General features: G+C 41.7%; 1 protein-coding gene across 1 annotated transcript in view; it reads right to left on the bottom strand.

The window, feature by feature from the left end:
• The window catches only part of ankrd55 (ankyrin repeat domain 55), a 68,317-nt gene that overhangs the window by 10,484 nt on the left and 32,118 nt on the right, over nucleotides 1-25,715 (bottom strand). Inside the window, exons 5-8 of the mRNA XM_059988643.1 lie at nucleotides 11,587-11,647; nucleotides 10,436-10,564; nucleotides 3,647-3,831; nucleotides 200-367 (exon numbers count right to left, since the gene is read on the bottom strand). Of these exons, the coding sequence (XP_059844626.1) occupies nucleotides 200-367; nucleotides 3,647-3,831; nucleotides 10,436-10,564; nucleotides 11,587-11,647 (543 nt within the window). The remainder of the gene's footprint in view (nucleotides 1-199; nucleotides 368-3,646; nucleotides 3,832-10,435; nucleotides 10,565-11,586; nucleotides 11,648-25,715) is intronic.

Genomic DNA, 25,715 nt, shown 5'->3' with positions numbered 1-25,715 from the left:
ACAGCATATCAGGCAGCATCTATAAGGAGAAGCACTGTTGACGTTTTGGGCCGAGACCCTTCATCAGGACTAACTGAAGGGAAAGATACCAAGAGAACCTATTTATAATGTGTTCCGGTATTACTCTCGCTTGGGACAATGTATTATTTATCCAACATTCTTTTCACACAAATAATTGATAGGTTTATGTGGAACTTACTTATTTTCCTGTGAGAAAAGCTTGACACATGCTGTGTGCCCACAGTACATTGCATATGTTAAAGGAGTGTTTTCATTGATGTCTCTTGGACTGCTGTCTACGCCGAGCTGTATCAAAGACCATACACAGTCTGCCTTCCCTGCAGCAGCAGCCCAATGAAGTGGTGTCCTAGGGAAATGAAGTACATCAAGAAGGCAACAATTTTACCTCTGAATGGATAATAAGATACCTAGTACCTTGAACAATTATGAATATTTGATCAGATGCTTCAAATTGAGATACAGTATGTGAAAGCCAAGTGGTGAAATTTACATAAGAGATCTGAGGATAACAAAAGATTACAAGGCATACATTTTCTCTATTTATCTAGAAACTCTGAATCACTTTTCTGAAAACTGAAGGAGATCCTCAATGTCTGGAACTTGAAGCTGGCATTCTGCTTTTTGGCCAGCATATGAAAAGCATGATATGCATTAGAGCTATTTGAATTGGTTTAGAGGTTTAAGGCAGGTAATCAGCACTGGATCCTTGCTGCTTTTCCTGCTTTGTGTATAACTGAGGCATTTTTGAGAACCTGCAAAATGTCAGATCAAATCATCAAGAAAAACAACAGAAGTGTTTATTTGTCTCATATACTGTACACAAAATAGCATTAGCAGCAGTAATTTGACTGTATACATTTGAGGAGAATAAAGTAATTTGAAATGTACATTGTAAGCTCAGGAAACATCTATTTTTGAATCAATAAATCATAATCTGCTTTTGTGTAAAGCTGGAAAATTATCCTAAACTTTATCATGCACCAAACAGAGCATCTAGTCATTTGCTCTTTATGGACTCTTCTTCTGCATTAGTAAAAAAGCTATGTTTAGTGACATATAACAGTAACCTAGATTTGAAAATAATCAAATGTTAAGAACTTTAGAATTGTCTGAGAACATGATAGGAAACCATTTTCTTTATTAAAGTATTATGTATTATTTGCTGAAACAGGCAATAAAGGTCCATTTATGAAGTTATAATCCTGTCCAGATTTTTGTTCATCATCTTGCTTTCTATTTTCCAAATACTCGTATCTTGGAGACTGAGACAATATGTCTCTTGACATCTATATTTTGATTTCTTATATCTCTTGAACTATATGCTAGCAAATGAGCAAAAGCCAATTCTCTTTTTTTTTCTGCATCAAAGCAAACAAAGTAATTCTGCATAGCTGCCTGGTATTTACAGTAAGGGACATCAAGGCACTTTCCTTCTAGTATATGATTTTACCCTAGTCTGTAAATACTATTCCTCTAATTCTTATAATCTTACAATACTACATAACTGAGTTAAGCTTTAATTTAGTTAATACCTTATTATAATGCATTATTATACCATTATAATTATACAGTTGAATTACATTTCAGCGTTAAGTTTGGTTAATATTAAAATTAGCTAGGCTCTATTGTAATAAGATAATTTTTTATATTGTAGCTTTTATGACAAAAGGGTGTCCCAAAATGCTTCATAGCTAATAAATAGTTTTAAGTGTAGTAACCGTTGTAATGTATGATTTTCACCCTGCAACATTCACAAATGTGAAGAGTTGATCTGTTTTTGGGATGTTGGTTGAAGGGTAACTATAATTGGGCCACCAGGAGAACTTCCCCTCTTATTCTTATAATAATGCAGTGAAATCTTTTATGTCAGTCTAACAGGGCAGAAGGGGTACAGTAGAATGTTGTATTCAAAGGAAGCTGCCTTCAATGAGCAACACTGAAGATTTAAGTGAATTTGTACTTGCATTTGAACTTGGTCCTGAACCAACAACCTTCTAATTTTAGTGATGAGACTAGTACTACAGAGCTAAGTTTGGTATTATGTCCTTAACATCAATGAAGGGAAATGGGTATATCCGATTTTACTATTACAGCACAAACAGGCTCTTCTGCCTACCAAGCAGCACTGCTCAGCAGCCCACTGATTTAAACCAAGCCTAATCACAGGGCATTGATAATGACCCATTAACCAACTAACCGGTACCTCTTTGGGCTGTGGGAACCCCCCCCCCCCCACACACACACACACACACACACACACAAGAATGCACCAATTTTCTTACTTCGAACTCTGACACCCTGAGCTGTAACATGAGGGGTGATTGATAAGTTCGTGGCCTAAGGTAGAAGGAGTCAATTTTAGAAAACCTGGTACATTTATTTTTCAACATTGTCCCCTGCTACATTTACACACTTAGTCCAGTGGTCATAGAGCATACGGATCTTGGACATCCAGGAAGTGTCCACAACAGGGGTGATTGATAAATTCATGGCCTAAGGTAGAAGGAGATGAGTTATACAGCTCTCATTATGTGCACATGCAATTCAATTCGAGTGATTATGCAGAAAGTTTGAAGTTAATAACTCTCCTTCTACCTTAGGCCACAAACTTATCAATCACCCATGCTGTGGACACTTTCTGGAGGTCCAAGATCTGTATGCTCCGTGACTGCTGTACTAGGTGTGTAAATGTAGGAGGGGACTATGTTGAAAAATAAATGTGCTGGGTTTTCTAAAATTGACTCCTTCTACCTTAGGCCACAAACTTATCAATCACCCCTCATAGCACTTACTGCTACTCTACCATAGCATGCATGTAAGCTTCAAAGCCAAGATAACCATACCTCCCAATGAATTTTACTGTAATTTGCACTTGAGTCCTCACTGAATTTATACTCATCATCCAGTGTAGCAAAATGTTGCGGCATTTGGGGACCTGCGGTACCAGCAAAGAATGATGGGAAGCAAAGGAGATTTAAAGAAGATGTGACCACCCTGAAATAAGAAGCCCAAACCTTAATCCCTAAAAGCTAAGTTCCTGTGAGTGTCCCGTTTGATAGCTAACCAGTTGGACCCATTAGGAATATATCATCCTTATGCTATTTCTTTCATTCTCTCTCCCCTGTTCCCTGTGTGGTTGCTATAAGATGGGACAAGTGAATATCAGGGCACGTGCATTAGAATGCCTTTGAATAAATAACTACATGAGCCCATTTTAGAAAACCTGCTTCAAAGCAACCTTAACATGGAAAAACATTCTCTTACATAATGTTTTTGATTTTGGTTAAATGTAACATAAAATTTATAAAAAGATGTTTGCTTCTCAAAGTATTGCAAATAGTCTTCTGGTTTTATATCACAATGAATTTAATACACGTTTGTTAATTATAGGGCATTGTACATCACAGTTTGATTTAATCCTGCACAGGAAAGGCAGAAGAGTGGTAATAGTTCAGGTGATGTTGAAATGTTTTATTGACTTCTGGGATAGTTGAAGTTCATGTATCATTAGATGCATGTTAATTAACTATTGTACTGATAAAGTTTTACCACACTACTCTTTATCTGAGGCATGTCTTTTACAGAATACAGAATCAAAAGATATTAATAGGATTGGAAATAGTACCTGTCATCCACATCGAGTGATTGCAAATTGCATTCTGGTATCCTTGCAAGTTCGTAGATGATATCGCTGTATCCAGCGGCTGCTGCTATATGAACGCTGGTCTTTCCATTTTCATCATCATAGTTTATTATGGATGGGGTCAGGTGATGATCCAAAATGATAGAGGTCATGACTCTATTCCCACTCTAGTAAAAAGCACAGAGGATTAATATTCAATGCTGATGACAGTCTTCAATTTTCTTATATCATGAGCTGAGGAAACTTCAATTGAGTGGTAATGAAAAGAAGTATTTTGTGTTGAGTAACATGCTGGACTGATGTCATTCAGAAATCGGCACAGTCAGTTATAATGCTTTCATTATGAAAATTTCACATTATTGCTAATAATGTACCCGATAGTTGTTTAGGGTTGAGCTTAGAAGTAAAAGAAAATCAACAGCTGCTACATTACAATAACTGCCTATTTAGTACCAGTGACTTTAGTGCAAAAACATTCAATTGATTTTGAAGTCATTTTGGACGTTCTGAAAGTCATTTCCTTTATAATAAGCACATTCATTTTCACAGGACATAACCATAAATTTGGACGAATATGAAGTTTTATCTTTGCTATAAAAAACAGAAAGGCAGAATTTTACTTAAACTGTTAAAAGTTAGGAAATGATGATAGAGTCATTGAGTTATATACTGTATGCAGCACAGAAACAGGCCCTTCCGCTCAACTCATCCATAGCCAACAAATTGCCAAATTGAACTTTTCTTATCCTACTAAGCCTACCCTATCCATGTACTTGTCCAAATGTCAAAGAAAAGTCAAAGATGTAGAAAAAATATCTGGATATCCTTATGCACCAGTTGCAAAAAGCAATCAGGCAGGCGGCTTCAGGAAGCATTTAAGAAGGCTGATAAGTTTCATAAAACTTCATAATGAGGATGTTGACTTCATTATACCAGGACTTGAATATATGAGCAAAGATTCCTAACACAATTATGCAGGACCTTCGTGAGACTATATCTGGAGTATCTTGTGTCCACCTTATCAAAGAAAGGATATTCATGATTACAAGGATGATTACAACAAATGTTCACTACCTTAATTTCTGGGATATCAGGAATGTTAAATGAGAATCAATTGGATTGATACATTCACTTGAGTTAAAAATAATGAAAAGAGATCACGTTGAAATGTATAAAGTTCTAGATACTTGATGCAGGTCAGATATTTCAGCAGGCTGGTAGGTCTATAACTAGGGTTCACAGTCTTATTGATACAAAAAAAGAATTTAAAACTGAGTTAAGGAGAAACTTCATCCCTCAAAGGGCAGAATTCTCTGCTACAGGATGTTGTGAAGGTCAAGTTGCAGAAGTTGTCAAAGATGGAAATAGATTTCTAGCTACAAAAGTTATTAATTGGTAAAGAGAGAGGGCAGGAATATGGCATTGAGCTCAAAGATCAAACATGATCATATTCAATGGCAAAACATGCTGTAAGCTAACTCTGCTTTAAATTTTCTGTGCTTTTTATGACTTTAATCCTCATTAAATATGTTAATGTAACCTTGCTTGTCATTCTTAAGTAAGGCTGACTTAATCCTGATAGGAGCAAGATAATGCCCTTTGGGAATATGAGTTAGGTTAGAATGTACACAATGAATGATAGTGCCTTTGGAAACAGCGGGACGTCGGTGTACAAGTCTGAGGATCATAGAAGGTGATGGAAGAGAGTGGTAAAGAAAGCATATAGGATACTTGCCTTCATTAGCAGAGGTGTAGAATTGTAAGAGAGGTTATGGTGTAACTTTTTAAAATACTTGTTAAGCCACATCTGAAGTACTTTATACACTTCTGTTTGCCACACTATAGGAAGGACAAATGGTGCAGAAGAGTTTCATCAAGATTTTGCCTACAATGCAACATTTCAGTTATGATGAGAGACTGGATAGGTTGGTTTTGCTTCCCTTGGAGTGGAGAAGGCCAGGGATACCCTAATAGTACTTCACTGAATTATGAGGACTGTGGGAAACTTTTCTCCTAAGCAGAGGTTTCTAAAACTAAGGGCATAGGCATAGGATAAGAGATGTTGAGGGAATCTGAAGAATTGGTATTCTAACTGGATGCATCACTGTCTGGTATGGAGGTGCCACTGCACAGCATCAGGAAAAGCTGCAGAAAGTTGTAAACTCAGCCAGTTCCATCAAGGGCACTAGCCTCCCCAGCATCCAGGACACCTTCTAAAGGTGTTTCTTAAAGGTGGCATCCATCATTAAAGAACCCCATCACCCAGGACATGCCCTCCTCGCATTGTTCCCATCAAGGAGGATGTACAGGAGCCTGAAGACACACACTCAATGTTTCAGGAGCAGCTTCTTCCCCTCCACCATCAGATTTCTGAATGGACAATGAACCCATGAACACTAACTCAGTAATTTTTTCCCTCTCTGTTTGTACCACTTATTTAATTTTTTAAAAATATACATTGTAATTTATAGTTTTTATTTGTATGTACTGCAATGTGCTGCTGCCAAAAAACAACAAATTCCATAACATATGCCAGTGATATTAAACCTGATTCCGATTCTAAACTCTTTCATTCAAAGACAGGTAGAATTTGGAACCTATTGTCACAGCGGGTAGTGGAGGTAGGGACTCTGAATGCTTAAGTAGTATCGAGATGAGGCTATACACTAAGTCCTGGTAAGTGAAATGTATAGATAGCTGTTTGTCAGCATGGACTTGGTGGATTGAAGAGCCTTTTTTCTGAACTGTATACCTCTATAAATCCTACAAAACCCTAGGATTAAAGTAAGGTATTCATAATGCATGAAAAGATAATAAATATTCATGCATTTTACTATTTTCAGGTTACCTTTGCACCACAATTAGATTATCTCACTCAGTTCTCTCAATCTATCTGGCACATGTGCCTAAAGTAATAGATCCTAAGCTCGATTTCTTCCCAGTGAGTATAACTTTGGAGCAAAGCCCTGTTTTTGGCTAGATATTTGTTTACATATGCTTAAATTCTGGAAACCAGGATGTGTTTGTGCATGTGTCCCGCTATGTTTCTGTAAATTCTCTAAATCTTCACGGGAAAATGTAATTAACTGTTATAGTTGGAAACATTGCTTATTACCTCAGAACTAGATGACTCTAACAGGAGAATCTTTCATACAGTTAATTGTGTCTTCTGCATGTTGGACTAGTCTTGGATCTCTGTTCTTTTCTGATTATTGGGGGTTCTTCTGGGGGTCAAGAATGGCCAGGAGTATTAATTCTTAACAATCATTTATTTTAAAGTTTACAGACATTTGAAACTAGGTGAAGAGCTGAGAAGCAAAGCAGAAATTCAATGAAAAGCAAAATTGAAGAAAAAGAAAAAACGACGCCTCTAAAAAATCCTTCACCTTTAGCATCCAGGTAACAGAATCTCCTTAGATAAGAATAAACCAATCAATGGTTGCACAATTACATCACATGTGTAATGTGCTAACTTAGCCAATGAAAAAATGAGAAAGGTGATAAACTGTTCTGTAACTTCAATACTGCTTTCTGCCAATAAGTGGGGACTAACACCACATACTGTAAAAAATACATGAGTTTGTAAAAAAAAGTATAAACTATGACATTAATTCATCTGATATAAAAAGTATTAAAAATACATTGGATTCCAACACTAGTGGCCCAGGGCAGTCATATCAAAGGTGTTCTGACCAAGTTCTGGGATTTATGACAAGGTCTGTCAACTTATGGATTTGGAATCTATTCCACTACATGTACATCATGAATTTCAAAGGCTATTTTTACTGCCTCAGGAAACTGAAAGCCTTAAATTAATTATATGATAGTCAATGTCTTTTAATTTGTGGATTGAGCAAATAGTGTGATATCTCCATTAAAACAATAGACTAAACACTCCATTTAAATGTACTAAGCAGATGTTCATACCACAGGCAGATTGTTGCCTTTCGTCTGGGCAGAAATCAGTCTTGGCAGTAATCTGCTGGATCAGATTATTTACTTACTAAAGTGCAGAATGATCTTTCTTTCTTTCAGTCAAGTGGGCTTCATAATGAGTTTCTAATCCATCAGACTATAAAGGTCTCATGATCTACTAATTATAGTAGTTTTTGGTTTGCTTAATTTTAAGAACCATGTAACAGGGAGTTCACTTCGGTGTACTCTGGTAAATAATTAATTCTACTGCATCCAATTGCTTGAAACTCTGCAAATACAATATTAAATATTATTAGTAAAAAAGAATCTAGGTCAACTCTAATAAAATGAGAGAAGATGTCACTCTACTGGAAAGATAAGAATATGATTTGAAAATATTTCTTCTCAGAATAATTAAATATCTATTGTGCCATTCATTTTTACAGCAGCTGTAAATTATTGCAGGCAGTTTATTCATTGCAAAGAGAATTTTTTTTTCCAAGCCACACAAATAATGATCTGTGATGAATTTCTTAGTTTGACTAATAAGCTGTATTTCAGTAATAAGTATTGTGTCATCCATCTCTACTCATACAGTGAGTGCAAAGTTATGTATATTTTCACCCTATGTTTGTATGTTCATTTATTGACTATTATTCTAAAGAACAAGCTCTCCTTGAACATTTTCTCAATCCTACTCAGCCAGAGGACACTAATGTCAGTGTTAATATTCCTACCTGGAAGCAGCTGAGAACAAAACATAACTTAAGATCTTGCTAACATGAGGAAATCTGCAGGTGCTGGAAATTCAAACAACAACACACACAAAAATCTGGTGGAACACAGCAGGCCAGGCAGCATCTATAGGAGAAGCACTGTCGATTTTTCGGGCCGAGACCCTTCGTCAGGACTAACCGAAAGGAAAGATAGTAAGAGATTTGAAAGTAATGGGGGGAGGGGGAAATGCAAAATAATAGGGGAAGACCAGAGGGGGTGGGATGAAGCTAAGAGCTGGAAAGGTGATAGGCGAAAGTGATACAGAGCTGGAGAAGGGAAAGGATCATAGGATGGGAGGCCTCAGGAGAAAGAAAGGTGGGGGGGAGCACCAGAGGGAGATGGAGAACAGGCAAACAACTAAATATGTCAGGGATGGGGTAAGAAGGGGAGAAGGGGCATTAACGGAAGTTAGAGAATTCAATGTTCATGCCATCAGGTTGGGATCTACCCAGCCTGTATGTAAGGTGTTGTTCCTCCAACCTGAGTTTGGATTCATTTTGACAATAGAGGAGGCCATGGAATTACATCGACGACAGCATTGGCTCTGCCTCCTGCACGCGTGCTGAGCTCGTCGACTTCATTAACTTTGCCTCCAACTTTCACCCTGCCCTCAAATTTACCTGGTCCATTTCCAACACCTCCCTCCCCTTTCTTGATCATTCTGTCTCCATCTCTGGAGACGGCCTATCTATTGATATCTACTATAAGCCTACAGACTCTCACAGCTACCTGGACTATTCCACTTCCCATCCTGTCTCTTGCAAAAATGCTAACCCCTTCTCACAATTCCTCCGTCTCCGCGGCATCTGCTCTCAGGATGAGACTTTTCATTCCAGGATGAAGGAGATGTCTTCCTTTTTTAAACAAAGGGGCTTCCCTTCATCCACCATCAACTCTGCTCTCAAACGCATCTCTCCCATTTCCCGCACATCTGCCCTCACCCCATCCACCCACCACCCTACTCGGGATAGGGTTCCCCTTGTCCTTACCTACCACCCCACCAGCCTCCAGGTCCAACGTATAATTCTCCGTAACTTCTGCCACCTCCAATGGGATCCCACTACCAAGCACATCTTTCCCTCCACCCCTCTTTCTGCTTTTCGCAGGGATCGCTCCCTACGCGACTCCCTAGTCCACTCGTCCCCCCCATCCCTTCCCACCGATCTCCCTCCTGGCACTTATCCTTGTAAACGGAACAAGTGCTACACCTGCCCTTACACTTCCTCCCTCACCACCATTCAGGGCCCCAGACAGTCCTTCCAGGTGAGGCGATACTTCACCTGTGAGTCGGCTGGTGTGGTATACTGCGTCCGGTGCTCCTGGTGTGGCCTTTTATATATTGGTGAGACCCGACATAGACTGGGAGACCGTTTCGCTGAACACCTATGCTCAGTCCGCCAGAAAAAGCAGGATCTCCCAGTGGCCACACATTTTAATTCCACGTCCCATTCCCATTCTGATATGTCTATCCATGGCCTCCTCTACTGTCAAAATGAATCCAAACTCAGGTTGGAGGAACAACACCTTATATACCGGCTGGGTAGCCCCCAACCTGATGGCATGAATATTGACTTCTCTAACTTCTGTTAATGCCCCTCCTCCCGTTCTTGCCCCATCCCTGACTTATTTAGTTGTTTGCCTGTTCTCCATCTCCCTCTGGTGCTCCCCCCCTCCTTGCTTTCTCCCGAGGCCTCCCATCCTATGATCCTTTCCCTTCTCCAGCTCTGTATCACTTTCGCCTATCACCTTTCCAGCTCTTAGCTTCATCCCATCCCCTCTGGTCTTCCCCTATCATTTCGCATTTTCCTCTCCCCCCACTACTTTCAAATCTCTTTTTATCTTTCCTTTCAGTTAGTTCTGACGAAGGGTCTTGGCCCGAAACGTCGACAGTGCTTGTCCTATAGATGCTGCCTGGCCTGCTGTGTTCCACCAGCATTTTGTGTGTGTTGTTGTCTTAAGATCTTGCTTGTCTTTTTTGTTAACTACCAGATTATACTTCTTAACCCTTTCAAATCATACTATTTAAGCCATCAGCAACCAACTCAAGTAACTGAATTTGTTTTAGCGATATAATCTTACCTGCACTGCCCAATGAAGGACTGTTTTAAAGTCTTTATCAACCAATGTTGGGTCAGCTCCCTTTTGCAGTAAAGCCTGGACATGTTGCGGCCGGTTATGAAAAGCAGCCCAATGGAGAGGGGTCATTCCCTTGAGCATTAAGACATAGGGGTTAAAAATTAGTAATAAAATTTTACATTGGTGTGTGTGCTAGAACTTTTTTATAAAAGCATGCCCGAAAATATGATTGTGCTGTTATAGTTGTTATGTAGCTTTAACATAATGAAGACTGAACAGTGTTGTCAACTTGAAAATGAAGATCAAGATTCCAAAGTGCAGCATGTTTGTGTAATAATTTTACAACAGGTTTTCTTGAAGTAGTATATGAGGATCAGAATTTTCAGGAATTTAATCTTGAGATGCTATTTTTCAGATATTTTTGAACATTCAAGCAGTAAGACAAATTGTGAAATGGTAGAGGTAAAAATATTGCACAAGAGGTTGATGGTCAATTGTTAATGGACTTCAGGCAGCATTACTTTTCCCCACCTGAAAAATACTACTAGAACAATTTAAGCAGCCTTTTGTTTAGTATCTCTGCTCAATTATTTATCTGGACCATAATTGTATTTCAGTGTTAATAAGGTGAAGTTGATATGGCAAAAGAAATAAATAAGCTTTGGAACAATAAACTAAGTGGACAGTTTGACTAGAATTGTTTCATACAATGGGTGAGGGTTGGAATGAATGTCCAGTGGCTTGCTCAAAGTTGATGCCACTGTCATTTTAAGCTGGCAAGATATATAGTTATTAAAACTCATGAGAACTGAAGTAGTGAATAATGTGTTTTCAAGCACTAAATATCCTGGATGAGTCAAAATCATAATTTATGCAAATACCATTCCTCTTTTTAATGTATTTTTTGTAGAATTTGTATCCTCTAAATTTCTGAATGGTGTCCTAATCTCACCGATTAGAAGATATAATAAAAAACTGTGCCTTGAATGCCTTCTCAAAGCACTCTTTGAGTCACCTGCTTAATTTACAATCAGAGATTTGAACATTTCAGGATTTTAACATTGTTCACATGGCCCAATATGGTATTGATAACTTTCAGACATTTATTCAAACTGTGAATTCAACAAGTTAAAAACAAAGCATATTTCACTCACTTCATTGTCTTGGTGATTTATTTCACACATAGTGGTTTTCTGCAACAGTAGGGCCAGGAGTCTACAACAAATGAAGATAGCTTTTAACAAAGTTTTATAATGGTTAGTAATATATGGCAAAATTATTTGTTAATTAGTAGATTATAGGGGCATCATTCCTTATAATTCAAGGAAATGGGGTTACTGTACCTTTTTTTATAAAAACCTTTCCTAGTTATTTTTTTTAACCTCTGATACTACTTATGTTCCTGTGTTTTGCAGGAACAGGGGCACCTAACTAGCACATTTTCTAGACATAAACTGTTCTCTTTTTGTAATCAATGTTTTTTTAAAAAAAGCAAGTGCACAGACATTGGAATTTCCGATTTAGATGTTGGCAAAAGCTTCTTTAAGAGTGCTTTAAGAGTGCCGAGCTTATCTAATCAACCACAGTAGCAATATGATAAGAGAGGAAAATCAAGCCCTTTATTGCAATTTCTGACTGGATTTAGGAATAGAGCTTCCACTCTATTCCATACCATAGAAACATAGAAAATAGGTGCAGGTGTAGGCCATTCGGCCCTTCAAGCCTGTACCGCCATTCAGTATGATCATGGCTGATCATCCAACTCAGAACCCCATACCTGTTTTCTCTCCATATCCCCTGATCCCTTTAGCCACAAGGGCCATATCTAACTCCCTCTTAAATATAGCCAATGAACTGGCCTCAACTGTTTCATGTGGCAGGGATTCACCACTCTCTGTGTGAAGAAGTTCTTCCTCATCTCGGTCCTAAAAGGCTCCCCCTTTATCCTTAAACTGTCCCCCCTCGTTCTGCATTTCCCCAACATCGGGAACAATCTTCCTGCATCTAGCCTGTCCAATCCCTTTAGAATTTTATATGTTTCAATAAGATACCCCCTCAATTTTCTAAATTCCAGCGAATATAAGCCTGGTCGATCCAATCTTTCTTCATATGAAAGTCCTGCCATCCCAGGAATCAATCTGGTGAACCTTCTTTGTACTCCCTCTATGGCAAGAATGTCTTTCCTCAGATTAGGGGACCAAAACTGCACACAATACTCCAGGTGTGGTCTCACCAAGGCCTTGTACAACTGCAGTAGAACCTCCCTGCTCCTGTACTTGAATCTTCTTGCTATGAATGCCAACATATCATTCGCCTTTTTCACGCCTGCTGTACCTGCATGCCCACTTTCAATGACTGGTGTACAATGTACCATGAAATGCAGCATTATTTCTATCTATCGATCTTTCCTATTGCCAAAATTCAGAAGCTGTGTTTACTTACTGGACTGGAGAGCCAATCTAGTCTTAACAGTACGGGTGATTTTCTATGATTCTTCCGGAAGTCACTTTCTGAAAGTCACATCGGAAAGTAGCACTATATGCCAGAACTTTACTAGTGACGGTCCTGCAACTTTGGTTGCTATATACCTAAAAATAGATTTTGTTCATATCCCTGGAAGTCACAGAGTTTGTAGTAAATGCGGGTGTTGCTGCTGGTGCTGCAGCAAACCTACTCACCCTACACTGCAGCATTCAATGCTACCATCCCCTCAAAAGTATCAGTAGTATTTCAAGACGTTGGCCTCAACACCTCCTTGTGCAATTAGATTCTCGATTTCACCACTGCAGGTGCCAGTCAGTTTGGATTGGTAACAATATCTCCTCCACAATCTCCATCAACGCAGGTGCACCACCAGCCTGTGTACTCAGTCCCTGCTCTACTCGCTCTACACTTGAGACTGTGTGGCTAAGCACAGCTCCAATGCCACTTTTAAGTTTGCTGATGACACCACTGTCATTGGTCACATCAAAGGTGGTGAAGAAAAAGCACATAGGAGGGAGATCTGGCTGAGTGGTGCCACAGCAACAACCTCTCACTCAATGTCAGCAAGACCAAGGAGCCGATGATAGACTTCAGGAGGAAGAATCCAGAGGTCCATGTGCTAGTTCTCATCGGGGGATCTCCAGTGGAGAGGGTCAGCAACTAAATTCCTCAATGTTATCATTTCAGAGCCCTGTCCTGGGCCAGCACGTAAGTGCAATTATGAAGAAAACATAGCAGTGCCTCTACTTCTTTAGTAGTTTGTGAAGATTCAGCATGACATCTGAAACCTTGATGAACTTCTATAGATTTGTGGTGGAGACAAAAATGACTGGCTGCATCACAGCCTGGTATGGAATCAACAATGCCCTTGAATGGAAAATCCTACAAAAAGTAGTAGATATGGCCGAGTCCATCACGGGTAAAGCCCTCTGCACTTTTGAGCACATCTACATGGAGCGCTATTGCAGGAGAGTAGCATCCATTGTCATGGACCCCCGTCACCCAAGTCATGCTCTCTACTTGCTGCTGCCATCAGGTAGAAGGTACAGGAGCCTTAGGACTCACTCCACCAGGTTCAGGAACTGTTGAACATAAAGCATCTGTACCAGAGGGGATAACTTCACTTGTCTCATTACTGAACTGTTCCCACAACCTAAGGCTCACTTTCAAGGACTCCTCATCTCATGTACTCAATTTTTTATTGCTTATTTGTTATTATTATTTTATTTCTTTTTGTATTGGCACAGTTTGTTGTCTTTTGCACACTGGTTGTCCACACGGTGCGGTTTTTCATTGATTGTATTATGGTTATTGGATTTATTGTGAATCTTAGGGCTGTATACAGTATCATATGCTGTATATACTTTGATAATAAATTTATTTTGAACTTTAAGCAGTCTGATAGTTCTAAATCTTGTCTGTACACTTCTTCCCAATTCATTTAGGAAGACCCAGCTGTGTTCTTCTGGCACATAATCAGCTCCTTCACATATTTTTGGTGAAAGGCTCAAGATTTTGCGTGGCCTACTGCAGGCTAGCTTTAGCTGCATGGGCCTGATAAAGAGGAGGATTTAGGCAATAGAACTGGAGTCAAGCCAGGAAAGAAAGCTGCACCAGTTTTTGTTCATTTACATTTTAAGAAAGCAAAGCTTTTAAACATGGGCAGATATATTATTGTAGAACAAGTGGAGGTTATTGCAAAGTTCAAAGTAGATTTATTATCAAAGTACATATATGATGCCATATTCAACCCTGAGATTCATTTTCTTGTGGGCATAACAAATCCATAGAAGAATAATAACCATAATAGAATCCATGGAAGACCGCACTGAACTGGATGGTCAACCAGTGTGCAAAAGACAACAAACTGTTCAAATTCAAAAAGAAAGAAATAATGATAATAAATAAATAAACCATAAATCTCAAGAACATGAGATGACAAAAACTTGAAAGTGATTCCATAGATTGTGGGAAAATTTCACTGATGGGGCAAGGAAGTTGAGTGAAGTTATCCCCTTTGGTTCAAGACCATGATGATTGATGGGTAAGAACTGTTCCTGAACCTGACAGTGTGAGTCCTGAGGCTGTGGTATCTTCCTTCAGATGGTAGCAGTGAGAAGAGATCATGTCCCTGATAGTGGATGCTGCTTTCCTGTGACAACGTTTTATGTAGATGTGCTCAATGGTGGGGAGGGATTTAACCGTGATGGACTGAACCATATCCACTACTTTTTGTAGGATTTTCTGTTCAAGGATAGCCAGTCAATATACTCTTCCCTACAAGTCTACAGAAATTTGAAAAAATTTAGAAGTCATGCCAAATCTTCGCAAACTCCTAAGGAAGTAAAGGTGCTGCCATGCTTTTTGTAATTGTACTTACATGCTGGGCCCAGGATAGGTTCTCCAAAATAATAACGTTGAGAAGCTTATAGTTTCTGACCCTCTCCACTTCTGATCTTCTGATGAGGACTAGCTCATGGACCTCTAGTTTCCTCCTTCTGAAGACAATAATCTGCTCCTTGGTCTTGCTGACATTGAGTAAGAGGTTGTTGTTATGGCACCACTCAGCCAGATTGTCAATATTCCTCCTATATGCTGATTCGTCACCACCTTTGATTTGGCCTATGACAGTAAACTTGAATGTGGCATTGGAGCTGTGCTTAGCTACATAGTCATAAATGTTAAGTGAGTAGAGCAGGGAGTAAGCACACAGCCTTGTGGTGCTCATGCGCTGATGGAGATCATGGAGGAGATGGCATTGCCATTCTGAACTGATTGGAGTCTGCAAGTGAAGAGATCACAGATCCAAATGCACAAGAAGGCGTTGAAGCCAAGGTCTTATACCTTATTGATTAGCTTTGAGGAGATGATGGTATTGAATGCCGAGCTGTAGTCAATAAAGAGCATCCAATGAATGCACCTTTGCTGTCCAGATATTCAGGATTGAATGAAGAGCCAAGGAGATGGCATCTGCTGCTCCAGTCGGCAAATTGGAGCAGATCCAAGTCACTTCTCAGGCAGTAATTGATATAGTTCATCACCAGCCTCTCAATACACTTCATCTCTGTGCTTGTAAGTGCCACTGGATGATAGTCATTGAGGCAGGGTACCACTTACTTCTTTGGCACTGGTATAATTGAAACCAGCTTGAAGCAGGTGGGTACCTCAGACTGCCAAAGTGACTGGTTAAAAAACTGAGTGAACACTCCAGCAAGTTGATCAGCACAGGTTTTAAGTACTTGGCCAGATACCCTGACTGTGCTGAATACTTTTCTTGGGTTCACTCTTCTGAAGGCAGCATATGATAAGAGATAAATGCTGCCTCTTAGGTTTGACGCATTGAAGGTAACTGGACACGGCAAAGAATCTTTACCTAAGGAGACCAACATTCTTCAGTGCAAGTCCTACTGAGTTACATTACCTGACCTATGCAACTTGATCAAGTTAATCATTCATATGTAATGTAGTAATGGTGGCATTGATTCTCTACCAAATTTGCCCAAAGTTGCTTATGGGTTTGCAGAATAAAACACTTATTATTGAGGACTGAATGCCTGAAACAATCATTTGTCTTTTCTGCATAAACATCCTGATTGACATTCTGCAAACATTTCTGCTTTCATCAATACCTTTTTTAATTAGGTGCCTGGTTATTTGTTGAACTCAGGATCAGTTTTGTGATTATGAAAGTGACACTGAAATTTCAATATAACAGATAACAAAAAAAATCAAGTGATCTGCCGCAAAATTTGATCAATGCAAAGATCAGTGTAAATTGCAAAGAAAAAATGATGTTTAGTATATGGTTCGGAACAGGAGAAAATCAAGCTCCAGGATGAGAAGTGATAAAAACTAAAAGAAAGTTACAATGATAAAACTAAATAGCATGCAATGTGTTAAATATAATTTTAGATACATTCCGATACTATCAGCTTCTTAACATTAGGTCATGATAACCCACATGAGATAACATTTCATTTGGGTGAACATGACCTAATGTTAGCCACATTGAAACAAGTTAGCTCAAACTATTCATACTACAAAATCAATTAAGCAAAAGCTTAGTAATACCAAAACTATGATGAGATCCAACCTCAGTGGAAAAAACCTGCTTACATTTACCCTATTTATACCCCTGATAAATTTGTATACCTCTATCAAATCTCCCCTCAATCTTCTACATTCCAAAGAATAAAGTCCTAACCTATTCAATCTTTCCTTAACGCTCGGGTCCTCCAGACCTAGCAATATCCTTGTAATTTTCTCTGTACTCTTTCAACCTTATTTACAACTTTTCTGTAGGTAGGTGACTGAAACTGCAAACGACACTCCAAATGAAGCCTCACTGATGTCATATATAACTTTAACATAATATCGCATCTTCTGCACTCATTACTTTGATTAATAAAAGCCAATGTTCCAAAGATTTTCTAATGACCCTGTTTACCCATGATGCCACTTTCAACAAATTATAGACCTGTATTCCCAGATTCCTTTGTTCTGCCACAGTCCTCAGTGCCTTACTATTCATTGCATAAGACTGGTTTGTACTACTGAAATGAAACACCCTACACATGTCTGCTTTAAATTTCACTTGCCATTTTTTAGCCCATTTTTCCAGCTGATCCAGATCCCGCTACAAGCTATGATAGCCTTCTTCGCTGTCTACTACACCGCCAATCTTGGTGTCAACCACAAATTTGCTGATCCAGTTAACCATATTATCATCCAAATAGTTGAGATAGATGACAACAACAGCAGACCAGCACTACACAAAGTACACTGCAGATGCTGTGGTCAAATCAACACATACAAACAAGCTGGATGAACTCAGCAGTTCGGGCAGCATCTGTTGAAATGAGCAGTCAACGTGTCGGGCCGAGACCCTTCGTCAAGACTGAAGAAGGAGGGGGCAGGGGCCCCATAAAGAAGGTGGGGGGAGGGTGGAAAACCAATCAAGGGGTGGGGGAGGGGAAGGAGGGAGGGAATAGGCAGGAGAGGTGAAAAAGGAATCTAAGGGGAAAGCATTATGGGTAGTAGAAGAAGGTAGAATCATGAGAGAGGTGATAGGCAGCTAGAAGAGGAGACAGAGTGAAAGTGGGATGGGCGAAGGGAGAGGGAGGGAATTACCGGAAGTTGGAGAATTTGATGTTCATACCAAGGGGCCGGAGACTACCCAGACGGTATATGAGGTGTTGCCTCTCCAACCTGAGTTTGGCCTCATCATGGCAGTAGAGGAGGCCATGTATGGACATATCCAAATGGGAATGTGAAGCAGAGTTAAGTGAGTGGCAACCAGGAAATCCTGTCTGTTGTGGCAGATGGAGCGTAGGTGCTTGACGAAACGGTCCCCCAATCTGCGTCGGGTCTCGCCGATGTAGAGGAGGCTGCACCGGGTGCACCGAATGTAATAGATTATCCCAACAGACTCACAAGTGAAGTGTTGCCTCACCTGGAAGGACTGCTTGGGGCCCTGAATGGTGGTAAGAGAAGAGGTGTAGGGACAAGTGTAGAACTTGCGCTTACAGGGATAAGTACCAGGTGGGAGATCTGTGGGGAGGGACGTGTGGACCAGGCAGTTGCGAAGGGAACGATCCCTGCGAAAAGCAGGGAGGGGTAGAGAGTGAAAGATGTTCTTAGTGGTGGGGTCCTGTTGAAGGTGGCGGAAGTTGCGGAGGATAATATGCTGGATCCGGAGGCTGGTGGGGTGGTAGGTGAGGACAAGGGGAACATGGTCCCTGGTGTGGTGATGGGAGGATGGGGTGAGGGCCGAAGTGCGGGAAATGGAGATGCAGGTAAGGGCATCGTTGATGACGGCAGAAGGGAAACCACGATTCTTAAAGAAAGAGGACTTTTGGGATGTCCTAGAACAGAAAGCCTCATCCTGGGAACAGATGTGGTGGAGACGGAGGAACTGGGAACAGGGAATAGCATTTTTACATTTGGCAGGGTATGAAGAGGTATAATCAAGGTAGTTATGAGAGTCAGTGGGTTTATAGAAGATGTCAGTGGACAGTCTATCTCCAGAGATGGAGACCGAGAGATCGAAGAAGGGGAGAAAAGTGTCTGAGAAGAACCAGGTGAATTTGAGGGCTGGGTGAAAGTTAGAGGCAAAGTCGATGAAATTGATGAGCTCAACATGGGTGCAGGAAGCAGCACCAATGTAGCAATGTAGCAAAGGAAAAGTTGGGGTGCAGTACCAGTATAGATTTGGAGCATAGACTGTTCCACATAACCCACGAAGAGGCAGGCATAGCTAGGGCCCATGCGAGTGCCCGTAGCTACACCCTTGGTCTGAAGAAAGTGGAAAGAGCCAACAGAGAAGTTATTAAGTGTGAGTACCAGTTCCGCCAATCAGAGGAGTGTGGTGGTGTTGGGGAACTGGTGAGGTCTATTGTCAAGAAAGTAGCAGAGGGCTTTGAGGCCTTCTTGATGGGGAATTGTAGTGTATAAGGATTGGACATCTATGGTGAAAATGAAGTGGTCGAGACTGGGGAATTGGAAGTTATTGAAGAGATGGGGGGCATGGGATGCATCCCGGATGTAGGTAGGGAGTGACTGAACTATGGGTGACAAAATGGAGTGCAGGTAGGCAGATTCAAGTTCGGTGGGGCAGGAGCTATAGGCCTACCAGGACAGTCAGGCTTATGAATCTTGGGGAGGAGGTAAAACTGAGCAGTGCGGGGTGTGGGAATTATGAGTTTTTTGGCTGAGGATGGGAGATCTCCGGAGTTGATAAGGGTGGTGATGGTACGGGAGACAATGGTTTGATGTTTTTTGGTAGGGTCCTGTTCCAGGTGTAAGTACGAGGAGGTGTCAGAGAGCTGCCTTTTGGCCTCAGTGAGGTAGAGGTCCGTCCGCCAGACTACTACGGCACCACCTTTGTGTGCGGGTTTGATGGTGAGGTTAGGATTAGTGTGGAGAGAGTGGAGAGCAGTGCATTCAGAGGGAGTGAGGTTGGGACAGGAGAGAGGAGTGGTGAAGTTGAGATGGTTGATGTCTCGGCAACAGTTGGAGATGAAAAGATCGAGTGCAGGTAGAAGACCCGATGGGGGTGTCCAGGAGGAGGAAGACGTTTGAAGATGGGAGAAGGGGTCATCATTAGAGGGAGGGGAATCCTTGTTGAAGTAGTACACTCAGAGACATAGGCGACGGAAGAAGAGTTCAGCGTCATGCCAGGCATGGAACTCACTGAGGTGTGGACGGAAGGGGACAAAAGTGAGGCCCTTGCTAAGGACAGAACGCTCTGCCTCAGAGAGGGGAAGCTCAGAGGCGATGGTGAAGAAATGGCAAGGGTCGGGGCTGGGGTCAGAGGAGGGTAAAGAGTGGGAGGTCTCGGGGGGGGGTTGGGATGTTCAGGGAGAGCAGGCTGAGGGGAGAATGAGGGATTAGAGGAATGGAGGGGAGATGAGGGGTGGAGGGAATGTTGGGAGTTGTGGGGAGGATAGGGGCTAGTAGAGAAATAAGACGAGCAGTAGGATCCAACAGCAGTAAGAGCGGTCCCGGTCTGGTAGGGTCAGGATCTCAGTCCAGATCCCAGTGACAATCACTAGTCACAGGCCTCCAGTCAGAGAGGCAACCATCTACTACCACTCTCTGGCTTCTCCCACAAAGCCAATGTCTAATCCAATTTACTACCTTATCTGAACGCCAAGCAATTGAACCTTTGTGACCAACCTCCCATGTGCGACCTTGTCAAATGTCTTGCTAAAGTCCATGTAGCAACATCTACTGCCTTGCCTTCATCAATTTTCCTGCTAACTTCTTTGAAAAAATCCATTAGATTGGTTAGACATGAGGTACTATACACAAAGCCATGCTGACCTACCTTAAATCAGTCCATATCTGTCCAAATACTCACAAATCTGGTCCCCCAATAACTTGTCCACTACCGATTGTCAGGCTCACTGGCCTATAATTACCTGGGTTATTTTTTGAGCCTTTTTTATGAACAACAGAACAACTTTGGCTATCCTCTCATCCTCTGGTACCTACCTCACCTGTCACAAAGGATGATTTAAATACCTCTGCTTGGGCCCCAGAGATTTCTGCACTTGCTCCCGCAGGGCCTGAGGGAGCACCTGTCAGACCCTGGGGATTTATCCACCTTAATTTGACCCATGATAGCAAACACCTCCTTCCTCCTCTGTAATCTGTACAGGATCCATGAAGTTGATGCTGCTTTGCCTCAATTCTGTACACTCTGTCCATCTCCTGAGTAAATACAGATGCAAAACTTTATTTTAAGAACTCCACCATCTCTTTTTGCTCCACACATGGATTACCATTCTGATCTTCCAGAGGACCAATCTTGTCCCTTGCAGTTGAAGACAGGAAAAGGGGTCATCAATAGGGGGAGGGGAATCCTTGTTAAAGTAGTACACTCGGAGACATAGGCGACGGAAGAAGAGTTCAGCGTCATGCCAGGCACGGAACTCACTGAAGGGGACTCACTGAAGGGGAACTCACTGGAAGGGGACAAAAGTGAGGCCCTTGCTAAGGACAGAACGCTCTGCCTGACAGGGGAAGCTCAGAGGGGATGGTGAAGACATGGCAAGGGTCGGGGCTGGGGTCAGAGGAGAGTAAAGAGTGGGAGGTCTCAGGAGTGGGGGGGTTGGGATGTTCAGGAAGAACTGGCTGAGGGGAGAATGAGGGAGAGGAATGGAGGGGAGATGAGGGGTGGAGGGGTTGGGAGTCGTGAGGAGGATAGGGGCTAGTAGAGGAATAAGCCGAGTGGTAGGATCCTTGCAGTTGTCCCTTGCTCTTCATATATTTGTAGAATCCCTCAGGATTTTTCTCCACCTTGTCTGTGAGGACTGCCACAAGCCTTTTTTTTAAGCCCCCCTGATTTCTTTCTTAAGGGTTCTCTTGCATTTCTTGTACTCCATAAGCACCTCATTTGTTCCCATCTGCCTAAACCTGCTATACATCTTTTTTTTTCCTTAACCAGAACCTCAATATCTCTTGAAAACCAAGGTCCCCTACTCCTGTTATCTTTTCATTATGTGCATACAAACTTTGTACTCTCAAAATTTCACTTTTGAAGGCCTCCCACTTACCAAGTACACTTTTGCCAGAAAGCAGCCTGTCCCAATCCAGACTTGCAGGATCCTTTCTGATACCATCAGAATTGGCCTTTCTCCAATTTTGGATCTCAACCCATGGACCAGATCTATCTTTCTGCATTTTACTTTTAAATTAAAGGTATTCTGGTCATTAGTGTTCCCCTACACAAATTTCTGTCACCTGCCACCTCCTTCCCTGTTAGCAGATGAAGTATTGCACACTCTCTTGTTGTAGCTTCTGTGTACTGATTAAGGACACTTTACTGACACATTTGACAACTTCTATTCCATCTAGTCATTTTACTGTATGGAAGACCCAGTCGATTTAAGGAAAGTTAAAATCATCTACTTTAAGAACCTGATTTCTTGCAACAGTCTGCGATCTCTGCAAATTTGTTCTTCTAAATCCTCAAGACTGTTGGGTGTTCTGTAGTATAGTCCTATTAATGTGGTCAAACTTTTCTTATTTCTCAGTTCCACCCATAATGCTTCTCTAGAGTTGAGTTCTCCAATCTTCCATACAAAATTATCTCAAAACTTGGACGCATGAATGTTGCACATGTTAAATGCTCAAAAATTAATATTTGCATGTTGCATTTTGCTTCTTAAATTTAGTTCAAATATTTTAAAATAACATGCATCATTCATGTTCCAAATGTGGCCCATTAGCATTAAGAACATTGAGGGCATGGACAGGTGATAACATTCATTTAGGGGCTACCTGTGAAATTCCAGCACATACGCGTTTACGAGTCCAGCAAGCAAAGTTGAAGTGCTATTCCATCCCAGTGGATGAAGATGAAATTACTTCACCAAGCACAGAAGAAGTGGTCTTTTCAACCACTGATACACAAGCCACAGCGATTCGCTCTGGAGAGAGTCATCATACTCCAGGTCAGACGAGAGATAACCCAGGTCAGGTTGCAGACCACAGTACCCAGGTAGATCCTTTGCATGCTGGCGGTGGTGAGGTGGTAGAGAAGAAGAGGAAGGTCAAATGGCCAGCAATGACAGATGAGAAGGCTTGGCGTGTGTTTGATGAGGATATCAGTATGATGTTGGAGAACACTCTCAGGGGAACATCAAAGAGAAAGTTGGAAGTGATAGGCAATGTCATTTATAATGTTGGAAAGTCCAGGTTTGGTTTAGTTGAGTTGAAGAAAGCAAAGCCTACACAGTAACCAAGCAGGTGCCAGAAGGAGATTACTAGGTTGAGGAGAGAGCTTAGATTGTTGAGACAGAGGTGGAAGGTAGCAAGTGAGGGTGATAAGCCAGGGCTTGCTGATCTCTGAGAGCTAGTTTTGAATAAAGTTAGCATCACTCAGTCATGCAGAGTCACAGCGTTAAAAAGAGAAAGAAGAGAGAAAAGGCAAGAAAGGCGTTCTTTGAGAACCCTCACCAGCTCACAAAGAGATTGTTTGAACAAAATAAGAGTGGGCAGCTTAACATCTCTCAACAAGAACTTGAGGATCACCTGACAAGCACTTACTCTAACGAACAGTGGGAGGCTCCTTTGCTTGACATTTCTGGGCCAATGGTGCCAGGAGTGAAGTTCGATCTGTCAGAACCCAAACTGGCAGAAGTCGAGCGGTTCATCAAAAAGGCAAGGTCAGGTTCAGTGCCAGGACCTAATGGAGTGCCATGTAAGGTGTTCAAGAGGTGTGAAGAGCTGAGGAAATACTTGTGGAGATTGTTAAAGGTGGTGTGGAGACAAGGTGTTGTTCCTTTGTCATGGAGTGATGGTGAAGGAGTATACATCCCGAAGGAAGAGATTTCTGTTACATTGAATCAATTCCGACCAATTTCACTCCTGAATGTAGAGGGGGAGATTATGTTTGGCATTCTAGCAGGATTATCTTCATATGTGATAGAGAATGGATTGGTAAATACATCTGTGCAGAAGGCAGGAATACCAGGCTTCCCGGGACGCTTTGAACATACTAGTATGATATGACATACCATCCAGTAGTCGAAAAGGTTGAGAAGAATTCTGACTGTAGTTTGGCTTGATCATGCAAATGCATATGGTTCTTTTCCCCATGTCTTGATTGAGTTTGCGATGGAATTCCTATGGATTCCTGCTAAGGTGTGGAAGTTGGTTATGCAGTACTTCAATGATTTCCGGATGAGGTTTTCCACTCAGCAGTTTACAACTAGGTGGCAGAGCTTGGACATTGGTATCCCAATGAGATGTGCGATTTCACCTATCCTTTTTGTATTAGCCATGGAGGTCATTGTGAGGGCTGCAGAATCAGTGGCACCAGGTGTCGCACTTGATGGCAGAGGGGAGTTACCTCCAATAAGTGCGTTCATGGATGATCTCACCCTTTTGGGTCCTAGCACGGAGGCAGTGGAAAGTGTACTATCTAGACTCGAGGAGCTAATGGATTGGGGAAGAATGAATTTCAAGACCAAGAAGTCAAGGAACCTTGTTCTTAGGAGAGGAAAGCTGGTTGACTTTTATTTCACCTTTTGTGGAGAGGAGATTCCATCCATTCAGGACCAACCAGTTAAGAGCCTCGGGCGATGGTACACAGAGGAGCTGAGAGACACCAAGAGGGTTCAGGAGGCAGGAGAACAGATCAGCAGAGGTCTGATGTCTGTCGACGTGTGGCTTGACTGGCAAGTTGAAGTTGTGGTGCTTGCAGTACAGACTGATGCCATGGATAATGTTGTCACTAACTGTCTATGAAGCACCAATGTCTTATGTTGAGACAATGGAACGGAAGATCAACAAGTATGTGAAGAAGTGGCTTGGAGTACCGAGCAGCCTCACTAATATTGCAATCCACAGTAGCTAGACAAAGCTTACCATCCCAGTGCAATCCCTTGTTGAAGAGGTCAAGGTAGCCAAGGTAGGACCATTCTTGATGCTTCGAGACTCAAAAGACCCTGTCATCAAGAACATCCAGCCGGATGTGAGATCAGGCAGGAAGTGGTCAGTCCGGGCAGCAGTCAATGAGGCAGAGTCTAGATTGAAGCACTAGGAGAATGTTGGGGCTACCCAGCTAGGGCGTCAGGGACTTGAATGGACAACCCACAAGTGGTGGTCATCTTCTACAGGTAAGGAGCGTTGTGAGCTTGTAACGCATGAAATACGGGAGGTAGAAGAGGAGAAGAGGTTAGCTAAAGCAGCTGGCCTGACCAAACAAGGGGCTTGGTCCTGTTGGGAAAGTGTTGAACAACAACATCTATCTTGGAATGTCCTGTGGCAGATGGAACCACTCCACATTTCTTTTCTATATAGAGCAGTGTATGACCTGCTCCCAACACCTGTCAACCTCAGCACCTGGTATGAAGATAAGACAGACAGGTGTGCTGCTTGTGGCAAGAAGGGAACACTTCAGCATATTTTGAGTGTATGCAGAGTCAATCTTTCCAGCGGCATGTATACTTGGAGACATAACAACATTCTCAAAGTTGTAACAGAAGCGGTTGAGCAGAGAGTACTGCAGCACAACTTATCTCATGCCGCATGCTGCACAGAACATGCCATATCATTTGTGAAAGAAGGCTCCAAGTCAAGGGTGTACAGTGCAGGCCGAAGATCAAGCATACTTTCTTCAGCCAATGATTGGTGTGTCAAGGCCGACCTGGATGGGAAAGGCAGTTTTCCGGAGCAAATAGTTTTCACCACATTGAGTCCAGATATTATCGGCTGGACTGACACCAGTAGAGAAGTGGTTATTGGTGAACTCACAGTCCCCTGGGAAGACAACATTGATGAAGCCCAT

Source organism: Hypanus sabinus, chromosome 14 (genome assembly GCF_030144855.1).
Source record: "Hypanus sabinus isolate sHypSab1 chromosome 14, sHypSab1.hap1, whole genome shotgun sequence".
In the NCBI taxonomy this organism is placed as follows: Eukaryota; Metazoa; Chordata; class Chondrichthyes; order Myliobatiformes; family Dasyatidae; genus Hypanus; species Hypanus sabinus.
This window is presented reverse-complemented; position numbering and strand designations above follow the sequence as displayed.